Below are 19,616 nucleotides of genomic sequence, written 5' to 3'. Positions count from 1 at the left end.
TTACCACATGTACCGTATTCCCACATGTACCGTAACATATATATATAGTTGTAGTTATATATCTACAGTTATATATATATATATATATATATAGTTATATAAGGTAATAATATAATATAAGTCCCTAAAGACATTGACAGCAGTAGCCTGGTACAAGAGTGCAATACAGCTATATAATAGCGTGAGTCCATTCTAGGCTATGTGAAAAGTCTTATTATCAAATTATGTCTTTTTTCAAGATCACAGACTGGAGTCAGTAAAACATATTTTTAATATATTTTGGACATCTTACTTTATTTCTTACAAGCCTATACAGTACATCAAATGTGTCTATATCAAAGCATTTCAAAGTCTGTCACTCAAATTAGTTTTTAGTGGGGTCGATCACTCTGCCCATGAACAGCAAGCTGTTGGTGTCCTCGTGGTAGATGAAGAAGAGGAAGGGTCTGTTGACGTTGAAAATGGAGGGTAACATCTTTCCAATCACGCCGACTGTTGTGGCGGCGGCTGCTGTGGTGCCCTTCTCATCCACCTCTACCATGGCCCTATGCAGCACCTATAACACATTCACAAATAACGCAATTCAGGTGTGTTGTATATTGATGTATTCATCATGTCTTTACTGACGACTCTTTTATCCAAAGATGCCTATTTGATTGTATGGTCCTCGTTTTACACAGATTTGTTTTACACCAAATCATCTTCAGAGTTGAAGGTGATATTATCCCAAAAAGTATGGCTCAGTAGGGGGGTATTCCATCAATGTCGCTAAAGGAAAATCCAGGCCTTTTTTTCACAAGTCTTGCGAGATTTATCAAAATAAGCCTGGATTTTCCTTTAGCAATGTTGATGGAATACCCCCCAAGAAATTGTCTTACAGCTAAGACAACAATATCAACAGAATATATTATAATATAACAATATCTCTCATTGCCCAGTTTAACAGATCATGAGCCTCTACAGAATGTGATTACAGCAGCTCCCTGGTCTATTGACCTTTGACCTCGGACAGTCATTCAACAACTCACCTGTGACACTTTGAGGCCTTGGTTTTTGCTCAGCCTAGTCAGGTTAGCCCCACCCTGGAAGATGCTTTTTATCCCCAGGTCTGGTAGGATGGTGTGCATCTCATAGGACTGATCCATCTTGAACTTGGGCAGGTGAACGTCAAGTTTGCTGTCGGAAAAATATTGCCATTTTCATTCTTTACTACATATTCAATAGAAAATCTCTATTCTAGAATGATGTTGCTGTCTTCCATCACACTCATCACACTACTTTTTCTATATTTACGTTTCTTTCAGGTTTCTGACCCAGAAGAGGAATTTCTCAGCGGTGATCCCATCATCGATCGCGGTGTAATCCCGGCCTTTGTTTGGTAGGACGATAAGCATGGAAACACCCTTCATGTACGGCAGTTTCAGCACGTTGCATTTCATGTTGACGTCTTCCATCGCGTAGTACTTATCCGCTCTGAACATCAGAGGCACTTGTACGATGTTGTAGTTGTCAACATAGAAGCGTCCGTTTTTTGTGTTGTTTGGGTCAAAAACCATCTCCCACTCACCTAGGTAACACATGGATAAAGCATATTCATTGGAAAGAAAAAAATCTAAGGTAATGCAATATAACTCTGAAAGTGAAATGTGTTTCATTTACATACTCTGCAAGTAAAGTCTAAACGTGGAAAAAGCATCATTTACATTTACATTTAGATTTTTGGCATTTAGCAGACGCCTTATTCCAAAGCGACTTACAATCGATACATTTGACTAAGCAAGTGAATCATCAATTCACCAGTTGTAGCAGGAGAGTAATCTAGCTCAGGCCAGGGGCCATTGGCAGTCGTTGTGATACATCAGACTTGTAAAGTTAATTATAAAGTTACAGTACTTATAAACAGTGGAACAAGTGCTTTGAGAATGAATAAACAAAGCCCCCCTCACCCTGGAAGTAAATGGTGTTGATGAGCATGAGCTGTGTCAGTGGCTCCAAGCTGGTGATCATCCCCTGTACTTTGTTACCAGTCTTGCTCTTGATGTATTGGTTGATGAGGTTTATGCTGCCGTCCGTGTCCGCAAAGTCCACGTTTTTAATGTCGGCGTTGAAGAACCTCTTGATGTCGTCGCTGAAGGCTTTCTCTACGTCGAACGACAGAGCCACAAACAGGGCGGTGCTCTGGTCCAGGTTCAGGGACTTGTTCTGCGTGACGTTCCCCTGCAGGTGCTGGAACAGTTCTGGGATCAGATCCGGCTGGCCAGCCTGCTCCAGGTCGGCCAGGTTCAGCACCTTCAGGATCTCCTCCTGCGTGACCCCCTCCGCAGCCAGGGCGACTGTGGCAAACGCTGTCGACATGCTCAGGGGCGAGAAGAATACGTTGCTGTCGTGGTAGCTGGAGATCCTTCTGTAGAGGTTCATGGCGAAGTCCATGTTCCTGAAGGTGAGGTCAGTGATGCTGGGGGGTCCCTCCTGGGTGTGGTAGACGGGCGTGAGGGTGCAGAGGAAGGTCAGGAGGAAGAGGAGTTCCAACTTCATCATGGTTCTTTGACGACTTACACAACCTGTAACCGTGAGTCAGATGTTTACAAATCTATTTCACAAGATTTGATTTTCACAAGATTTTACCTTGGTTTGGGAATCTAAATATGCACTGAAGCTGAGCTTGTACACTAAACATGATTTATTATTTATTATAGAACTAATCGAGTTATCAGTGTTGCATTTGCAACTGTTTTAGTTTATTGTAGACACAGAAGCATAAAAAACATAAACAATCTGATTATTTGCTAAAGAAAACACCAAAATAAAACGACTTGTCAACTTTCACAACAAAAAACAAAATTACCGGCACACGTGTAAATTGTCCTTTACAAGTCTATTCAATTGAATGTATTAAGAATATAAAATTGTCTTACAAATTCTTCTGTCATTGACCAACCGTTCAGCTGGGGAATCGGCAAAGAGTTCTGTCAGAAACCTCCATCCACTGTTTGGTGAGACAAAGTGCAAGTGTGCTGTTAAGATTATCTATTAACCCTGACAGATTTACACTGGTAGGTCCTTTATCGTTAGCTTCATAGCATTATTGTCATGCTAAAAAGTCATGCTTCACTTGTGGTCAGCCGAGCCATCTTTTTATGTAGTGTCAAAAATGCCTATGTCAAATTGATCTGACTTGGGCAGATAGTGATTTTGGAATGTAACAAGTATTCTGATGGCAGGCTGATGGCATAGGCAATAATGCACAGTGAATCAGCAGTGTTAGGAGAGTATAGGCAGATATCTCAATTTGGCAAAAATATGACTTAGGCAATTATGCTATGAGGCTAACGATATGTTAATTTCAGCTGTAAATTCAGTTCCCACGACCGGACTTAAATCAAACAAATATTTTAAAACATTCTTCTGTGATTATCGGATGCATGGTAAAAAATGTACATCAAATACAATTCCAGAGACTTCCGCAGGAGCAAATATCACTTTATTCCTTGAAAACAAAATAGATCAGATACAGTAAATGAAATAATATGGTGTAATAGCGTGGTCGTGTGGAGTATCACAAACATCTGGTTGTTTAGTACCTATCGTAGAATGTGAAGAATTAAGTGAAAGTGATGCAATCATTAAAAAAACCCTAATACCATTAATACATTATATTTCATCACAACTGCAGTTGGAATTTTGGAAAAAAAGACCTAAGAAATCATAAGAAATCTATTTCAAGAATCAAGAAAAAATAGCGACAAAATGATGGAATTACTCTGGAAGACAAATATGAGCATATCTCAAACTCTACATGGGATATTTATTGTACTGTATTCTATCAGTGGTGGGTGAGGTACATGTTTTGAAGACTGGGGTCATGTGTGTGTAGTAAATACTTTTAATTGGCACATCCAAATAACGCATGAGCAAACCCCATGTAAACACAATAACGGTAAACAACCTGATACTTTTATTGTATTGAAACACAGATATTTGTTTGTCAGCTCCAGTTTGAATGTCTTCAAGGAATCAAATCCAAATTATGTAGGGAAAATGTAAGACAGATTTAGAAGTCAAAGAGGGGTAAAAACAATAAAAAGTCCAAAAAAATCATTTTGAATCAGTGATGGTCTGGGTGAAGTAAAGTCTTGGTCAAAGTAAATCAGATACCCATAATGCTGATTAACTGATGATTCTTTTGATTAAAGCTAAACGTTGATCCACTTGATAACTAATAGAGTTAACTATAAGTTCACCTTTATGAGTGTGTGTGTGTGTGTGTGTGTGTGTGTGTGTGTGTGTGTACGTGTATGTGTGTACGTGTATGTGTGTGTGTGTGTGTGTGTGTGTGTGTGTGTGTGTGTGTGCGTGTGTGTGTGTGTGTGTGTGTGTGTGTGTGAGTGAGTGTGTGGTCCTTACTAGACCTTTGTGAAAGAGAAGGCAAGAGGCTCTGACACTGACAACCTCTCCCTAGGTACAGTATAGCACACCAGTGTTCCCATAAAGCATCCCCATATTCAAGGCTTGAGGATGACTGGATGATACCTCCCCCTCCCCCCTCTCTGTCCCCCTCACCATTGCATCCCTTAAACCCCCCACCCGCAATACACTCCATGACGATTCCTTTCCGGTCCCTTCCAGAGGAAAAACAACAAGCGTAGGAATAAAACAAAACAAACCCATAAGTTAGTAAGAGAAGGCGCTGTGGTAGAAAGGCCATCACAGACGTAGAATAACTGCACAGGAATTCTGGGTCCTCCATTTTCCTCCATCAGGGCCCCCAGCGTCACTTCTGTGTTAGATCAGACTAGCGTTCTTTGTTGTTGTTGTTGTTGTTGTTGTTATTTTTCTTCTTCTTCTTCCTCCACAGCCTGCCAGCGAGGAAGCCAGGGGGAGGAGCATCGGTCGGCCGTCTGGCTGGCTGCCCGTGTGTCTGTCCGCTTAGAGAGAGAGGGGGGAGGAGTGTGGGAGAGAGGCTGTCCCTTGACGGGGGGGGGGACCAGTCTGAGTCGAGGCAGGTTTTGGTCAAACGTAGGCTTCAGCTGGACGTCCCGAGACTTCACTGACTTTGCTGGGGCTGTGGGTCCTCCTCAGTGCCGGTCCTGACTGATGCTGGACAAAACAAAACTACTAGTATTATAATAGTATAATATTATTATAAATACGGCACTTGAGGTTGAGGGTATTTCATCCCTTACCTGTGCCCTCTGTTGGGTTACTGTCTGGTTGTGGGGGGGAGATGGGGTGAACTTGTTGCTGTTGGGATTGCCTGTTTGATAAAGAGAGGAGTATTTTGAGTAAAGCCATATGGACACTGCAGCTTTTACAAATGCAGACGTTGTTGAAATTACGGCCATTAAGTGGCTGAAATTACACAATGTCTGTCTGGCTTAACTGTGTGCACACAAAGACACACACCCAAACGCACACGTACCTATCAAAGTAGGCCTGTCTCCTCCTCCGCAGTTCCTCGGCTGTCAGCTTGTCGCTGTCTCCTGGTGCCCCCCCCGCCCCCCCACCTGGTGTCAGGCCCGGGGTCTTACCCATAAGCCCCTCTTTATGTCCTACGGACTTGTTGCTCATTACCGACCCTACAAGAGACAAACGCATCAGATCACAGCACAGGAATGCTTCTGTAAAACATCAATTAGTCATGCGTGTTGTTGCTCATGAGTGCTAAGCACTTACCTATCGCCCACGATGAAAATGCATCACATGACTGAATATTTATCTGTGATTGATTGATTGATTTTTATTTGGGTAAAAAGACATCCCAGAGGATAGCACGTAAAAGCATACTGAAACACTTGTTTCCAACGGGGTCCTCGTTGGTAGACAAAGAACATACAAAAACAATACACCAAGAAACATACAAAGAGCATACAATACACAAGAACATACAAGATACAATCAGAGTGTTGCCTCTCCGTTCCATAAAGCTTATGGTTATGTATCCCTCACCCTGCATGCTGAGCTGTATCGCCCTGCGAAGGTCCGCCTCTTCGTCCTCCACCTCCATGTCCTGTCTGCTGAGGGCCAGGGCCTTCTTCAGCTCCTCCTCATCGTCATCCCCCGCCACCCCCTCCTCTGGGCCGGGCCCTGGCTCCAGCATGCCCTGCCCTGTCGACCTGCTGCAGGGGAGAGAAGCACCATCAGCAGGGTCACCTGGGAGGAGGTATCCTCTACCTCAAAAACACATGACTCTTTTAAACCAGTATGATCATTCATGCTTTCAGACCTAATCTTGTCTAACCAACAGTCATACCCTTGGCCACTGCTTGTCTAACAGCCTTACCCATGGCCCTACCCAGTCATAAAGCCTTACCCTTGGCCAGCCCTACCCAGTCATAAAGCCTTACCCTTGGCCAGCCCTACCCACCCATAAAGCCTTACCCATGGCCCTACCCACCCATAAAGCCTTACCCATGGCCCTACCCAGCCATAAAGCCTTACCCATGGCCCTACCCAGTCATAAAGCCTTACCCTTGGTCCTACCCAGCCATAAAGCCTTACCCTTGGTCCTACCCAGTCATAAAGACTTACCCATGGTCCTACCCAGTCATAAAGCCGTACCCTTGGCCAGCCCTAAAGCCTTACCCATCGTCCTACCCAGTCATTAAGCCTTACCCTAGGCCCTACCCAGCCCTACCCTACCCAGCCATACAGTCTTACCCTTGGCCCTACCCTGTCTTACCCAGCCTTACAGTCTTACCCTTGGCCGCTGCTGGACTGAGCTTCTTCTTCTCCGATCAGCTTGGGTCTCTGCTGCTGCTGCACCCTCATGATCCCCAGGATCTGTTCTGCCTCACAGTCTGGGAGGTTCCCTCTGATCACGAATATGGAATACCCTGTAAGGATACACCAGGTAGAATAAGGAATACCCTGTAAGGACACACCAGGTAGAATATGGAATACCCTGTAAGGACACACCAAGTATAATATGGAATACCCTGTAAGGACACACCAGCTAGAATATGGAATACCCTGTACATGGAAACCCCAGGTAGAATATGGAATACCCTGTAAGGACACACCAGGTAGAATATGGAATACCCTGTACATGGAAACACCAGTTGAATATGGAATACCCTGTAAGGACACACCAGGTAGCTCTGAGAGGAGGTCCACACAGCACAAACATCGAACAGAAGATGGTGAAAATATATCCATTTTGTTTTTACCTTCCTGTTGTAACTGTGCAAGGAAGAGGGCTAGATATGTGTCTGAGATCAGCTCCGGTCCCGTCAACAACGAGTTCAGGTTAAACCACTGCAATGACAGAGTGATGAAGTCAGCAGACAATACAACATCTGGCAATGATTCTGTTGGAGAGAATGTGCCTTGTATTCTATATGCGGCAATTCTGTGATGGATCTATTCTCCTGAGGACCCAGCGACCCATGATTTGAAGTCTATTATTGATCCTGAAGAGCGTATTGTTGAGGGGGCTGTTTTACATTGAATGGTTGGAATGACACAACACAGAGACGAGAGACATCTGAGATCAATATCCTCCATCATAATCAATATCTAGTATATCTATCAATTCAAATCTCTAACAAGTCTCTAAGAACCCTTACCTGTTGGCCAAGTTTCCGTACGGTGAACCAGTGCTCCTTGTAGTTGCATATAAATGCCTTTTCATTTCTGAAACATATAGATAGACAGACAGATAGATAGATAGATACTTTATTGATCTCTGAGAGGAAAAACAGCAACTCACACCAAAAACAACGCACAAAATAAAGTGACAATAGAATGAAATAAACACACACACAGAACTTATTGTTCTCTATCCACATGAGTAAACTGTTTCAGGGATTTAAAGAATGCAGCAGCAAGAGGGTATAAAATAATCCATCCAATTAAATTGTGATATGTGAAATAAAGAAAAACTACAAAAAAACACGGATCATCAGTTCTTACATTGGATTTATCATTAGTCTCTGGTACTCTCGGCTGTTGAAGAGGATCAACTCCAGACCCCACACTCCCAGAGCATTGCTGATAACCTGGCGGTCCACAGAACAGGGTTCAGAGTTATCACACAGGTACATCACTCCTCAAATATCTCACCCCCGGATAATGGAGGGGACACTTGTCACTCACAACTCACTTGTATTGAAAAGAAACCGCTGTCATCCATGTTACCAGACGGTTGCTGCAGATTCAATCAAATAGAGAAGAATTCAAGTCAGTGTACAAGACAAGCAGATGAGAGATCAACAACTCCTGTATGATAATGACAACGACCCCCCCCCCCCAGCACTCTTACCTGTAAAAACGTCCTGTACTCCTCACTAGCCATGCCCCCCTCCGCCATCCTCATCCTCTCCTCCTCATCCAGCTGATGGGCGATGGATGACAGGTCCACAGGGGTGAAGTACTCGCCTTGCAGGAGGTTGTTGAGACAATGCTGAGCGCACAGGGATCCCTCTTGCTGGAAAACAAGAACAATTTAAGTCAGCTTCATTTTTAGATCAGATTAGATTAGATTCAACGTTATTGTCGTCGCAGAGTACAAGAAGTACAATATATTGAAATTCAGTTTTAGCATCTAACCAGAAGTGCAAATAGTGATAATAAGGGCATGATATAAATAGAATAAAAATGGTAGTGATAGTTAACTATGTAATATACAGTATGTGCAGAGGTAGTGTTGTAAACATCAGTATAGTTTAGAGGTATATACAGTTATGGGCTATATACAGTTATGAGCTATGCAGTGGCGGACTCAGGCTGTTTGAAGGGCAGGGGCGAAAAGAAAAAAAGGGTACCTACTGCACAACATGGGACCCCATCAGTGCACATGGTCAAGTTTAGACCATTGGAAGGGCAGCCAATAGGGCACATCCTCTAATTTTGCCACTCAAAAGGGCACTTTAGTGCGACGTTTTTCAACTGTGGGGGCACATGGTCAAGTTTAGACCATTGGAGGGGCACCAATAGGGCACGTCCTCTCATTTTCGCCACTCAAAATTGCATTTTTGGCACTTAAGAGAGACATTTTTCAACCACGGGGACACCAGGAGGGGCGGTCGCCCCCACTGCCCCCCCCCCCCCTGAGTCCGCCAGTGGAGCTATGTACAGTGGGGTAGTTTATGTGCTGTATCTAATGTGCAGAACTATTAAAGAAGCTATATATCAGGAGATATATCATAACTCCGAATGGAGCAACGTCACGTGAAGTTAGCTCCCCACTTAGTCAGCGTGCCAGCCAAAAGAGGATGACTTCCATAGATTTCAACTGAACATTAAATAGAAATTTCACCAGGCACTTCTTACAAAGTTGTCAACATTATATTATTAACTAACACCCTTACACACGAGCTGGCAGATAGTTGTTATTGCTCATGAAGCCAGTAGGAGAGCAACCAACAACATTTCAAGTCATTTCATTGCAAAGCTTTAGATTTAAATGGACGTTATCGTAGAAATAAAATGCTACCACACAGTCTTGAACTGTCAGTATGTATATTTAGTTAATTTAAACGGCTAAATCACTGGAATAAAATATATAAGCTTACTTTCTCATGAAAGATGGACTCCATATTTATTTTTTCCTGTAACACATGACACTCTGACCTCTGACCTGCGACCCTGCTGGGCTCACTCCAGCCTATCAGCGACCCTGCTGGGTTCACTTTCCAGCCAATCAGCGCGCAGCTTTTGTTTGTTGTTGTTGACATCAGCGGTTGACGTTTTCGCAGTAGCGAGTAGCTGTGAAGTAACATGAATATGGCTAGTTTTTATATAGTTCTGCAGTGTTCATTTAGGATTAATTTAAACTCTATTTACTAGAAATATTAATTATTTTCATATTTCTATCGAAGAGGCGAGAACCGTCGCAAAACCGTCGCAAAAAGGTCTCGAGCCAGAACGTCTCCCTGACAACAGTGTTTACGGCATATGGAATATGGCGGAAGGTGAAAAATCATTAAACGGGCTGGAGCTCAATAAGGTATGCCATTCGGGATGTAAATTAAATTTGTCTTAATTACACAGGTATCCCATATTTTGCACAGCTTATGCAGTTACCCATCAATATGATTTCACCTGATGTGCAGCCGTTACTCTGGGTGAAGGCTGTGTCTGTGAACCGTTATGCGCACAGTAGCCATGAAGCTAACGGAGCTAAGCTAGCTGACTTGTTATTGTTTGTAATGAAATGTTAAACTGTGCAATTGTCTTTTCTTATGTTATTATTGCCTTACACTAACTTGTAACTAACCCCCCTCGGGGATCAATAACGTATCTATATATCTATTTATTTATCTATATATCTATACAAGCTCTGTGAGATCCTGTATTTTTTATTCTTGTCACTGTTATTGCCCTCAGTGAGTATTTAGCCCATAAACGCTGTGTGTTAATCATCTGTTCACTTGTACTGTATTACAGGCATTAGCCTATTACAAGCACAGTCATCACATTATGTCTCATAACCATTGTAAGTGTTGTTGGTTGATATGTTTTTATGCCGTGGCTATTTTGATAATTGAAAATCAAAGACTTGTCAATGTGTTCAACAACACCCTGTCTATGCTGTTGTCTCAGGTGGAGAGACTGTAGCAGTAGTTCTCTGTGTAAGGTGTGTAAATGTCAGCCTAACCCAGTCCCCCCTCCCTCCTTCCTTCCCTCCCTCCCTCTCTCTCCCCCTTCCTCCCTCCCTTCCTCCCTCCCTCCCTTCCTCCCTCCCTCCCTCCCTCCCTGCTGCAGAGATGGCGGGATGCGACGGACAGCGGGGCGGAGATGCTGCGCTACCTGGTGGATCAGGTGCCCCAGATCTACTGCCTGGAGACGGAGCTGAGCGCCCAGGAGGAGGAGGAGCGGGCGCGGGCCCGTCTGCTGGAGCCCCTGGAGTGCTTCCTGTTCGGGGAGGACCCCCAGGCGGGCCTGGAGAAGCTGCAGCAGGGCAGCGCCTCCTCGCAGCTCTGCGGGCGCGTTTTCAAGGAGGGGGAGACGGTGTACTCCTGCAGGTCAGACCTCCCTAGCCCCCCCCCGACTCCTGACACCTGACACCTGACTGTCTGGTCATGACTGACACATGACTCTAGGTTGCACAACTGCAGAACCCTCATGACCACTTCATCTAGGTTGCACAACTGCAGATTCCGAACCCTCATCATGACCACTTTATCTGGGTGCCTTTTGTGCAAAGCGTTGCATTTGTTGCCGTAAACGTATTGATTGATTGATTGGCTGGCTGTGAAGTCGTTGATTTCTCACCTACCCAAAGTACATTTCTACAAGGTAGCAAATACTAGCAATACACAGAATCTGTACCTTGGATCACCTCACACACCGAAAAAACCCACCAAAGTATTTCAGTGGCTACAATAAAAAGTTTTAATTTAAAAATAAGTGAAGTGAAGTGTGTGTGTGTGTGTGTGTGTGTGTGTGTGTGTGTGCGTGTGTGTGTGAGTGTGCGTGTCTGTGTGTCTTAAAGCCAGTTGTTAAGCTAACCCTTCCCTTGGGCCTTGCAGGGACTGTGCCATAGACCCCACATGTGTGCTGTGCATGGACTGCTTCCAGGACAGCGTGCACAAGGGCCATCGATACAAAGTAGGTTCCAGCACAGAGGCATCAGATATCAGGTTTCTCATCGCTCTTTCAGTCGTCTGTGAATCCTGTCTCTGTCTGTCTGTTTGTTTCTGCAGGGATTAGTTTTAATATCAGTAATGGCTCCCCTGCTGCTCCTGTCCACTGCTGACCCTCTGTGACGTACGTGTGTGTGTGTGTACGTTTGTGCGTACGTGTGTGTGTGTGTGCGTACGTGTCTGTGCGCGCGTGCGTGTGTTTGTGTGTGGGTGACATGTCTATGCGCGCGTGTGTGTGCATGTGCGTGTGTCACCTGTGTGTGTGTGTGTGTGTCACGTGTGTGTGTGTGTGTGTGTGTGTGTGTGTGTGTGTGTTCCAGATGCACGCCTCCTCAGGCGGAGGGTTCTGTGACTGCGGGGATCTGGAGGCCTGGAAGACCGGGCCCTGCTGCTCCAAGCACGATCCCGGGACCGCCACTGCCATGGAAACGGTGCGTTACCATAACAACCAGAAGAGGGGAGGAGGGGGGGGGGGAGGAGGGAGGAGGGAGGGGGGTCACGTTTTTGTTTCCATTCTGTCGATGAACCCTAGTTTGCTCCTCTTTTCCTGTCTTAAGTCAGGGGGGTGACACTCTTGACCCCGGGTCCTCCTGGGCTTTTTCTTGGGAAACGAGATTCTTCGAAAGTCAAAGTGTCTCTGGGAAAAATTGGAAAATGACAATGCGTCACTAAACAAATTATAGCCCAGAAAGAGGGAAGGCAGAAGGAGCGCGGTTGTGGAGAGGCTTAATGGGAGGGAGGGAGAGAGAGGGAAGGAGGGAGGGGGAGAGAGAGGGAAGGAGGGAGGGAGAGAGAGAGAGAGAGAGAGGGAGGGAGGGAGGGGGAGAGAGAGAGACACACTGTGTAGTGGTATGAATCAGAATTGCTTTTATTACATCAATGAACAATCAACAATAGCGGCGATAGCGACAATAGTCACAATAGCAGCAGAATGCACCATTACGGGAAGTTCAGTAATAGTCAGGTTGTCCAAAAATGCTGTGCAGGTTGCAGTGAGATGTGACACACTGTCATACTGTGTGCAATATGGTACAGATATGCAGTAGTATAGAGTTTAAGTAGGTAGTGTTCATCATGTAATCAGGTTATATATGTATATATATAGGCAGGGGTGCACATAACTGGTGCGCCAGTGCGCATGCGTCGCCAAAATGCATTCTGCGCGGCAGATCAGCGGCATGAACGCGCTCTTGCGCACCAACAGCTGGAAGCGCTGGGAGAGGAATTTACTTCCTCAAAATCCAACTGCTGACTGCTGCATCACTGCAAGCCCCACTAAGTAACTATCTGCCGTCCCCTCAGCCGAAGGCCCGACGAGTAATGCATCACAACAGTCGACCGACGACGACCACGGCGACTCCCCTCACGAAAACATTCGGAAAGTATCGTAACTCGTACTTTCATTCCGCGTATCGCGTATCGCACGGTTATCACGGTTATCACGCCGCACGTGAAAATTCAGTCCCGAACGACTCGTCGCTAAAAGGAAAAACAACACCACTTCATGTTTCTTTTCTCTGAAGCTTTCAGACGTTTGTTTTACAGCTGTTTTTCATTATCGCACCTCGACCCCTGACCCAGGATATGGTTGGGAATTCTATTAGAAAAAAAGACTTTGTTGCACAATCAAAATAATGAGCTATTTAAAGTGATAGCCTACTACAACATCCTCTACCATGGTTGAAATTGAGGACAGTATTAACAGCAGTCAATACAGCAGTGATGATGATGATTACGCTTGTAGCATAAATAAATGCTTAGGCTGTAACTTTTTGTTGAAAAGTTGATTTCAGTGTTTACAGAACAGAGCAGTGCTTAAAGAGATGTCAGTTGATTTCATTGTGTTTAAAGAACAGACATTCAGTTAGTGCTTAAAGAGATGTCAGTTGATTTCATTGTGTTTAAAGAACAGACATTCAGTTAGTGCTTAAAGAGATGTCAGTTGATTTCATTGTGTTTAAAGAACAGACATTCAGTTAGTGCTTAAAGAGATGTCAGTTGATTTCATTGTGTTTAAAGGAGTCTGACAGACTTTCATGCTTAAAGAGCAGTCATTTGATTTTGCATTTGTTTCTTTTGTTTTGCACACAATCATTTGTTCGTTCATCTTTATTTATGAACAAATGTCTGTTTGCTAATATAAGTTATCCATGTATCCCTTTTTCATCCATCCTGTGGGACGGGTCGTGACTCGCGAGCTCGGGGAGCACCAAGCAGCATCCCTAGGTGCTCCTCTGAGCACTGGCCCCAAAAAGTTATGTGCACCCCTGTATATAGGTTATATACAGGTTATATATATATATATATGTGTGGTGGCCTGGGAAAACCCGTCGGATGTCGCTGGCGTTCGTTTGTGGCAAAGAGCAAAAATAGATGGAAATCGCGATTTTGGCGATTTTGATATTATGTGGTATTCTAGTACTTTGAACTCCATACTACATTATGGTGAATAAACATTTTAAGAAAACAAAAGAGAAAGTACTTATTTTTATGTTTTTGTGGTGGGTAGTTTGCTAGCGAAACAACGTCACGTTGAACGTGTCTCATTCTCAGTTAAGCAACGCACGCACACATGAGCGAAAGGAGAGACGATACTTCCACCTGTGTTATTGCCAGTTTACTGATGCTCACAACAAGCATAAAGTAATAAAATCTTAACTAGAAGACACACAAATGGATCTGTCCCTCGCATACCGACGAGGCGAGCAGACTAACACCGCATCACAAGCAGACAAACGAGACCGGCCGATCTGCATAGGCTCCTCCCCCGACCCGGAGGAGAAAGGAGTCGGGGGCAGCATGGGGGCAGCATTTCTCACCTTTCACTTTTTTTGACATGATACATTAAAATGCTCATAACTTTTTAAAATAAAGGGCTATCTCAGTCATTAAACCAGTTATGAATAGCTGAGAACTTCTAATTTATGGAAATATTTAAAAATGAAAATGTCAAAATGCCACCATGTGAAGGGTTTTCCCAGGCCACCACACATATGTTGATGTTATGTTGGTATGGTATGGGGGACAGTCCTTTGCCTTATGTCAGTGCGTTTCCCTAGGAGCCTGATTGCTTGAGGGAAATAGCTGTTCGACATCCTCTGGGTTTTAGCCATGAGGCTACGGTACCGTTTCTCTGACAGCAGTAGTTCAAACAATTTCCGATGATTTGGTCCAGTTGTGTGATCTTTCGTCAAGCTATGTCACATTGTTTAATGGTTACCATAGGAACGTAGATCATATCTTGCTGCTGACCTCGATGAGTTGAGGTGCATTCAAGATTCATATTGTCTAAAAAATAAGGTTGTTGAAGCTCTGGTGGAAACATCATGCGGTTGCAGGACCAAAACAGTGCCACATTAGGAGCCTTGAACACAGCCCAGGTGCTGGCCTGTCCTGCCTTTCACATGTGAAGATCACATGGCTTTCCCCTGATAAGATTAGGGCCAGGGGGCTTTGTGCAAACACAGCCGGCCCCTGCGGACCTTCGCCTGTTTCCGTAAACAGCAGGTTTTTCCATTGAAGGCGACTCTGGGCCTTTCTTTTGTTTCACTGTCCAGATCTGAACATGTCTGTGACCAGCAGTGACACATCAGACAACACATCAGACAACACATCAGACAACACCGCCAGCCGGCTCAGTCACCTGGGAAGCATTCAGGCGGATAATAATAATAATAATAATAATAATAACTTGTATTTGTATAGCGCTTTTCCTGCAAATGTTGCAGCTCAAAGTGCTCCAATCATTATATAATCATAATTTTATTATTTAGTCATTTAAAGGCAATATTAAAAAGATGGGTTTTTGGTCTTGAACATATGTGACGCAATCTGATGTAAATGGACACCTCTCGGAAATGAGAAAGACGTCAAATTCGTCTTTAAAGTTTTTTGTTTTTTGGGGGGGTTTTTCGTTTTTTTAGCTAACATTCACCTCGAAGATGTGAAGTACCCACTCGTTATTTTTCCGAACAGTTTTACGTTCATTAAATAAGTGTAATCTATAACACAATGACTTTGTTTCTAGTTGTTTGATGGGGATTCATTATCTTTGATGGGGATTTTCTGTGCTTAGTGATTTCCGGTGTAGCAACTTTCAAATACTCATGTCGTCTTCAATTTTTTTCCGATTTCAATGTATGATGCATCATTTGAAAGCTTACAATCTGTAGTTTAAGCACATGTAAAAAACAGAAAAATGATTTCGCCTACAGGTAGCCCTTTTCATTGGGCTGTGTCACATATTTGCTGAGGTTGCATCCCTAATGTAAACTGGCAGTGCATTCCACAATCTGGGTGCATAAAATGAGAATGCAGCCTCGCCAAATCTCTTCTTTTGTACATGTGGTACACAGAGAAAACCAGCGTCAGAAGACCTGAGAGCTCTATTGGGCTGATATGCTAGGGAAAAGGTCTTTCAGATATTCTGGTGCTGTGCCAGTGAGAGCTTTATAATGTCTCCCTGTCCTAATGCTTTGTGATAGATTCCATCCCCTGTTTTGACACAGTAGTGTCTGTGACGTTGTGGTCGGCCTGGGGTAGACAGATGTAGGCTACACCATGTGTTTTTTTTGGCCCATGTGTTAAATGTCAAACGTTTGTATGAAATGCTGTGTTGCTGTGTTGGACTGTGTGCTTGTGCGCTCAAGAGACTTTGATACTGGTCGTCTGCAAGCTGCTTGTTGTGGTGTTGTTATGGTTATAACATGTCTGCCTGGCACTTAATGCTAGCCTAGATCTGATTGGAAAACAGTTAAGCTGCATGGCTCAATGCGGGCGCTGTGTGATGGAGCACTTGAGTGCAAAGGAAATGAGAGTTAGTTCAGAAGGCTATTTCAACATTTACAATTTCCTGTGATTGTGGGCTTTTGCCAAGATATACAATGTGTACTGGACGTCTTTTGTTGATGTTTTTAAATCTCGCCTTCCTCTTTTGTCAAGAATTATTTGAAGCAAAAAGAGTGTTTAGCCCCCTAACTAAACTGTTGTTTATCCATAGAGCATTTCTTAAATGTTTTTTTGCAGAACAGTCAATAATGGTTACAATGGTCTGGACTATAAAAATGTTGACTGTGTGTGTGTGTGTGTGTGTGTGTGTGTGTGTGTGTGTGTGTGTGTGTGTGTGTGTGTGTGTGTGTGTGTGTGTGTGTGTTTAAAGTATCAGACAGCACCAGATGTTTTTGTGATTGATGATGTTTGTGACTGATGATGAAAGTGATGATGATGATGCTCTTCCTCTGCAGGATGAGTGTGTGTTGGAGCCTGGTTAGATGATGATGATGATGATGCTGCTCTTCCTCTGCAGGATGAGTGTGTGCTGGAGCCAGGTCTACAGGAGAGATGCAAGAAGCTGTTCCAAGTGCTTCTGGGATACACCACAGACCTGCTGGTCTGGGAGGAGAGTTTTGAGCTGCCCGCAGAGCTGCAGCCCCGGTAGGTTATGTATGTATGTATGTAGCAGTTGGGATGACAGTTGGGATGACAGTTGGGATGACAGATGGCAGTTGGAATGACAGTTGGGATGACGGTGGCAGTTGGGATGACAGTTGGGATGAGAATGACAGTTGGGATGACAGATGGCAGTTGGGATGACAGTTGGGATGACAGTGGCAGTTGGGATGACAGTTGGGATGACAGATGGCAGTTGGAATGACAGTTGGGATGACAGTGGCAGTTGGGATGACAGTTGGGATGACAGTTGGGATGACAGTGGCAGTTGAGGGCTAAGTGTCTTACTCGAGGACACACTAGTGGTGGTGGTGTTTCAGGCGGGATTTGAACTCACAACCTTCCAATTCACCAGTCCAACTCACTATCCACTAGACCACCACTATCCCCACTACAGCCCTGTATACCCACTCCCAAATACTTACCAACTTTTATCCAAAGCGAATGGATACTTTTTCCAGTATATATGGTCCCAGCAGGAACCGAACCCACAACCTAAGCGTTGTTAGTGCCATGCTCTACCGACTACGCCACAGAGCCACATATCCACTCATCAAAAAACACTCACCAACACCCACTTGGTACTGTGAGGAGTTTAGACGGGTAACACTGTGATGTGGTTGTGCGCAGGGTGAAGGAGAACACGTACTACTGCGTGCTGTACAACGACGAGCACCACTCCTACGACCACGTCATCTACACCCTGCAGCGCTCTGTCCACTGTGACCAGGCGGAGGCCCAGATACACACCGCCCTCATCGACAAGGAGGTATCGTCTGCACGCATTCACCACACACTCACACACACACACACACACACACATGATTGTTTGATTGATATTGATTGATTGGTTGGTTGGTTGGTTGGTTGCTTTCTCTGTTACAAGCGCTTGATTGGGTAATTGTCTCTCCGACACAGGGGCGCCGGGCGGTAAAGCGAGGGACACTTCGTTCCTGCCAACAAGCCAAGGACAGCATCAGGGTAAACCACAGCCTTTCATGACTATCATGTCACACCACTGTACGTCTCTGTAATTATCTAACTTTGATCGTCTTCAGTTAGAACTCCATGGGACTGGTTTCCATGGACAGCAGATTAACACCTTAATCCTAAACTAAAAATGATTTAATCCTGGACTAGTCTTATAAGCCTTGTGAGTCTGTGCATCCACCCCCCATGCCTCAGTCAACCTTGACCTCTGACCCCTGCGCTGCTGCTATGTGCTGCAGTCCAACTCGGAGCACATCTCCCTGCAGCCCCTGCGTGTGGAGATCCTGCACTCGGCCGTCATGGCCCACCAGAGCTTCGCCATGCGCCTGGGCACCTGGTTCCAACAGATCGTCGGCTACTCAGGTACTGCAGATGCACATCACACTTTATAAAACAGAAGTACAGTGTTAGCTGAGTGATCTGATCTGTCTGACCTGGGGTTTGTTGTCTGACCTGGGGTTTGTTGTCTGACCTGGGGTTTGTTGTGTGGTGGTCAGTGGGGTTCAGGCAGGCGTTCAGCTCCGTGGCTCTGGAGGGAGGAGGACATCGGCCCTGTCCCATCAGCCGACTCATGCTGCACGACGCCAGGCTCTACAAAGGCAAGTAGACCTGAGTCTGTCTTATCTTGGATTAATGGCCCGCTCTCTGTTCTCAGCTTCACAAATATTCTGCAAACATGACTTCATGTTGAAACCCGTTCTCGACATTTCCACCAGGAGCTCGCAAGATCGTCCATGAGCTGATCTTCTGCAGCATGCTGATGGAGCAGGAGTACAAGAGGGACTTTGCCATCGAGTTCACTGAGGTATGAAGTTCACTGAAGTAACTTTTACACCCAGTACCGTGTGGCTCACCTCCACCTGTCAGGTCCATCATCACCTCCACCTATCAGGTCTGTCCTAACCTCCTGTTGTCTCTCACTCCTGTTGAAGCACTACAAGCAGCTGCAGCAGGACTTCATCAGGGACGACCATGAGAGGAGCATCTCCATCACAGCTCTGTCAGTCCAGATCTTCACGGTACCCACGCTGGTAAGAGCCTCACACTAGACTAGACCAACAACACGGTACCCACGCTGGTAAGAGCCTCACACTAGACTAGACCAACAACACGGTACACACGCTGGTAAGAGCCTCACACTAGACTAGACCAACAACACGGTACCCACGCTGGTAAGAGCCTCACACTAGACTAGACCAACAACACGGTACCCACGCTGGTAAGAGCCTCACACTAGACTAGACCAACAACACGGTACACACGCTGGTAAGAGCCTCACACTAGACTAGACCAACAACACGGTACCCACGCTGGTAAGAGCCTCACACTAGACTAGACCAACAACACGGTACACACGCTGGTAAGAGCCTCACACTAGACTAGACCAACAACACGGTACCCACGCTGGTAAGAGCCTCACACTAGACTAGACCAACAACACGGTACCCACGCTGGTAAGAGCCTCACACTAGACTAGACCAACAACACGGTACCCACGCTGGTAAGAGCCTCACACTAGACTAGACCAACAACACGGTACACACGAGAGTTGCCTGGATTTTCCTTTAGCGACGATGATGGAATCCCCCCGAT

At 45.0% G+C, this 19,616-nt stretch overlaps 3 protein-coding genes across 4 annotated transcripts in view; 1 reads left to right on the top strand and 2 right to left on the bottom strand.

Annotated features, from left to right (window-relative positions):
* Positions 1 to 260: 260 nt before the first annotated feature.
* Positions 261 to 3,049, bottom strand: serpina10b (serpin peptidase inhibitor, clade A (alpha-1 antiproteinase, antitrypsin), member 10b). The gene is made up of 5 exons (XM_080536888.1): positions 2,916 to 3,049; positions 1,947 to 2,561; positions 1,294 to 1,567; positions 1,029 to 1,176; positions 261 to 556 (listed from the first exon to the last, which is right to left on the bottom strand). The coding sequence occupies exons 2-5, from the start codon at positions 2,536 to 2,538 to the stop codon at positions 365 to 367; spliced, it is 1,206 nt and encodes a 401-aa protein (XP_080393014.1). The 5' UTR covers positions 2,539 to 2,561; positions 2,916 to 3,049; the 3' UTR covers positions 261 to 364.
* A 1,569-nt stretch (positions 3,050 to 4,618) lies between these two features.
* atxn3 (ataxin 3) lies at positions 4,619 to 9,571 on the bottom strand. Of its 2 annotated transcripts, XM_080540415.1 has the most exons (11): positions 9,513 to 9,571; positions 8,261 to 8,425; positions 8,102 to 8,146; positions 7,912 to 7,997; positions 7,566 to 7,632; positions 7,167 to 7,254; positions 6,698 to 6,833; positions 5,947 to 6,116; positions 5,420 to 5,576; positions 5,184 to 5,254; positions 4,619 to 5,112 (listed from the first exon to the last, which is right to left on the bottom strand). In XM_080540415.1, the coding sequence occupies exons 1-11, from the start codon at positions 9,534 to 9,536 to the stop codon at positions 5,045 to 5,047; spliced, it is 1,077 nt and encodes a 358-aa protein (XP_080396541.1). In that variant the 5' UTR covers positions 9,537 to 9,571; the 3' UTR covers positions 4,619 to 5,044. The 2 variants fall into 2 exon arrangements, with proteins under 2 accessions (XP_080396541.1, XP_080396540.1); XM_080540414.1 differs by having other exon boundaries at positions 6,698 to 7,254.
* A 330-nt stretch (positions 9,572 to 9,901) lies between these two features.
* Positions 9,902 to 19,616, top strand: part of ubr1 (ubiquitin protein ligase E3 component n-recognin 1) — a gene marked incomplete at its 5' end in the record, with an annotated part of 44,697 nt that continues 34,982 nt past the window's right edge. Inside the window, 11 exons of the mRNA XM_080544473.1 lie at positions 9,902 to 9,946; positions 10,705 to 10,964; positions 11,472 to 11,550; positions 11,906 to 12,016; positions 16,891 to 17,018; positions 17,664 to 17,802; positions 17,952 to 18,014; positions 18,263 to 18,386; positions 18,521 to 18,622; positions 18,740 to 18,828; positions 18,956 to 19,054. Of these exons, the coding sequence (XP_080400599.1) occupies positions 9,902 to 9,946; positions 10,705 to 10,964; positions 11,472 to 11,550; positions 11,906 to 12,016; positions 16,891 to 17,018; positions 17,664 to 17,802; positions 17,952 to 18,014; positions 18,263 to 18,386; positions 18,521 to 18,622; positions 18,740 to 18,828; positions 18,956 to 19,054 (1,239 nt within the window). The remainder of the gene's footprint in view (positions 9,947 to 10,704; positions 10,965 to 11,471; positions 11,551 to 11,905; positions 12,017 to 16,890; positions 17,019 to 17,663; positions 17,803 to 17,951; positions 18,015 to 18,262; positions 18,387 to 18,520; positions 18,623 to 18,739; positions 18,829 to 18,955; positions 19,055 to 19,616) is intronic.

This window comes from Nansenia antarctica, assembly GCF_963989245.1.
Source record: "Nansenia antarctica genome assembly, chromosome: 1".
NCBI classification, from domain to species: domain Eukaryota; kingdom Metazoa; phylum Chordata; class Actinopteri; order Argentiniformes; family Microstomatidae; genus Nansenia; species Nansenia antarctica.
The sequence above is the reverse complement of the archived record's forward strand: the minus strand, read 5'-3'. Positions and strand labels throughout refer to the sequence as shown.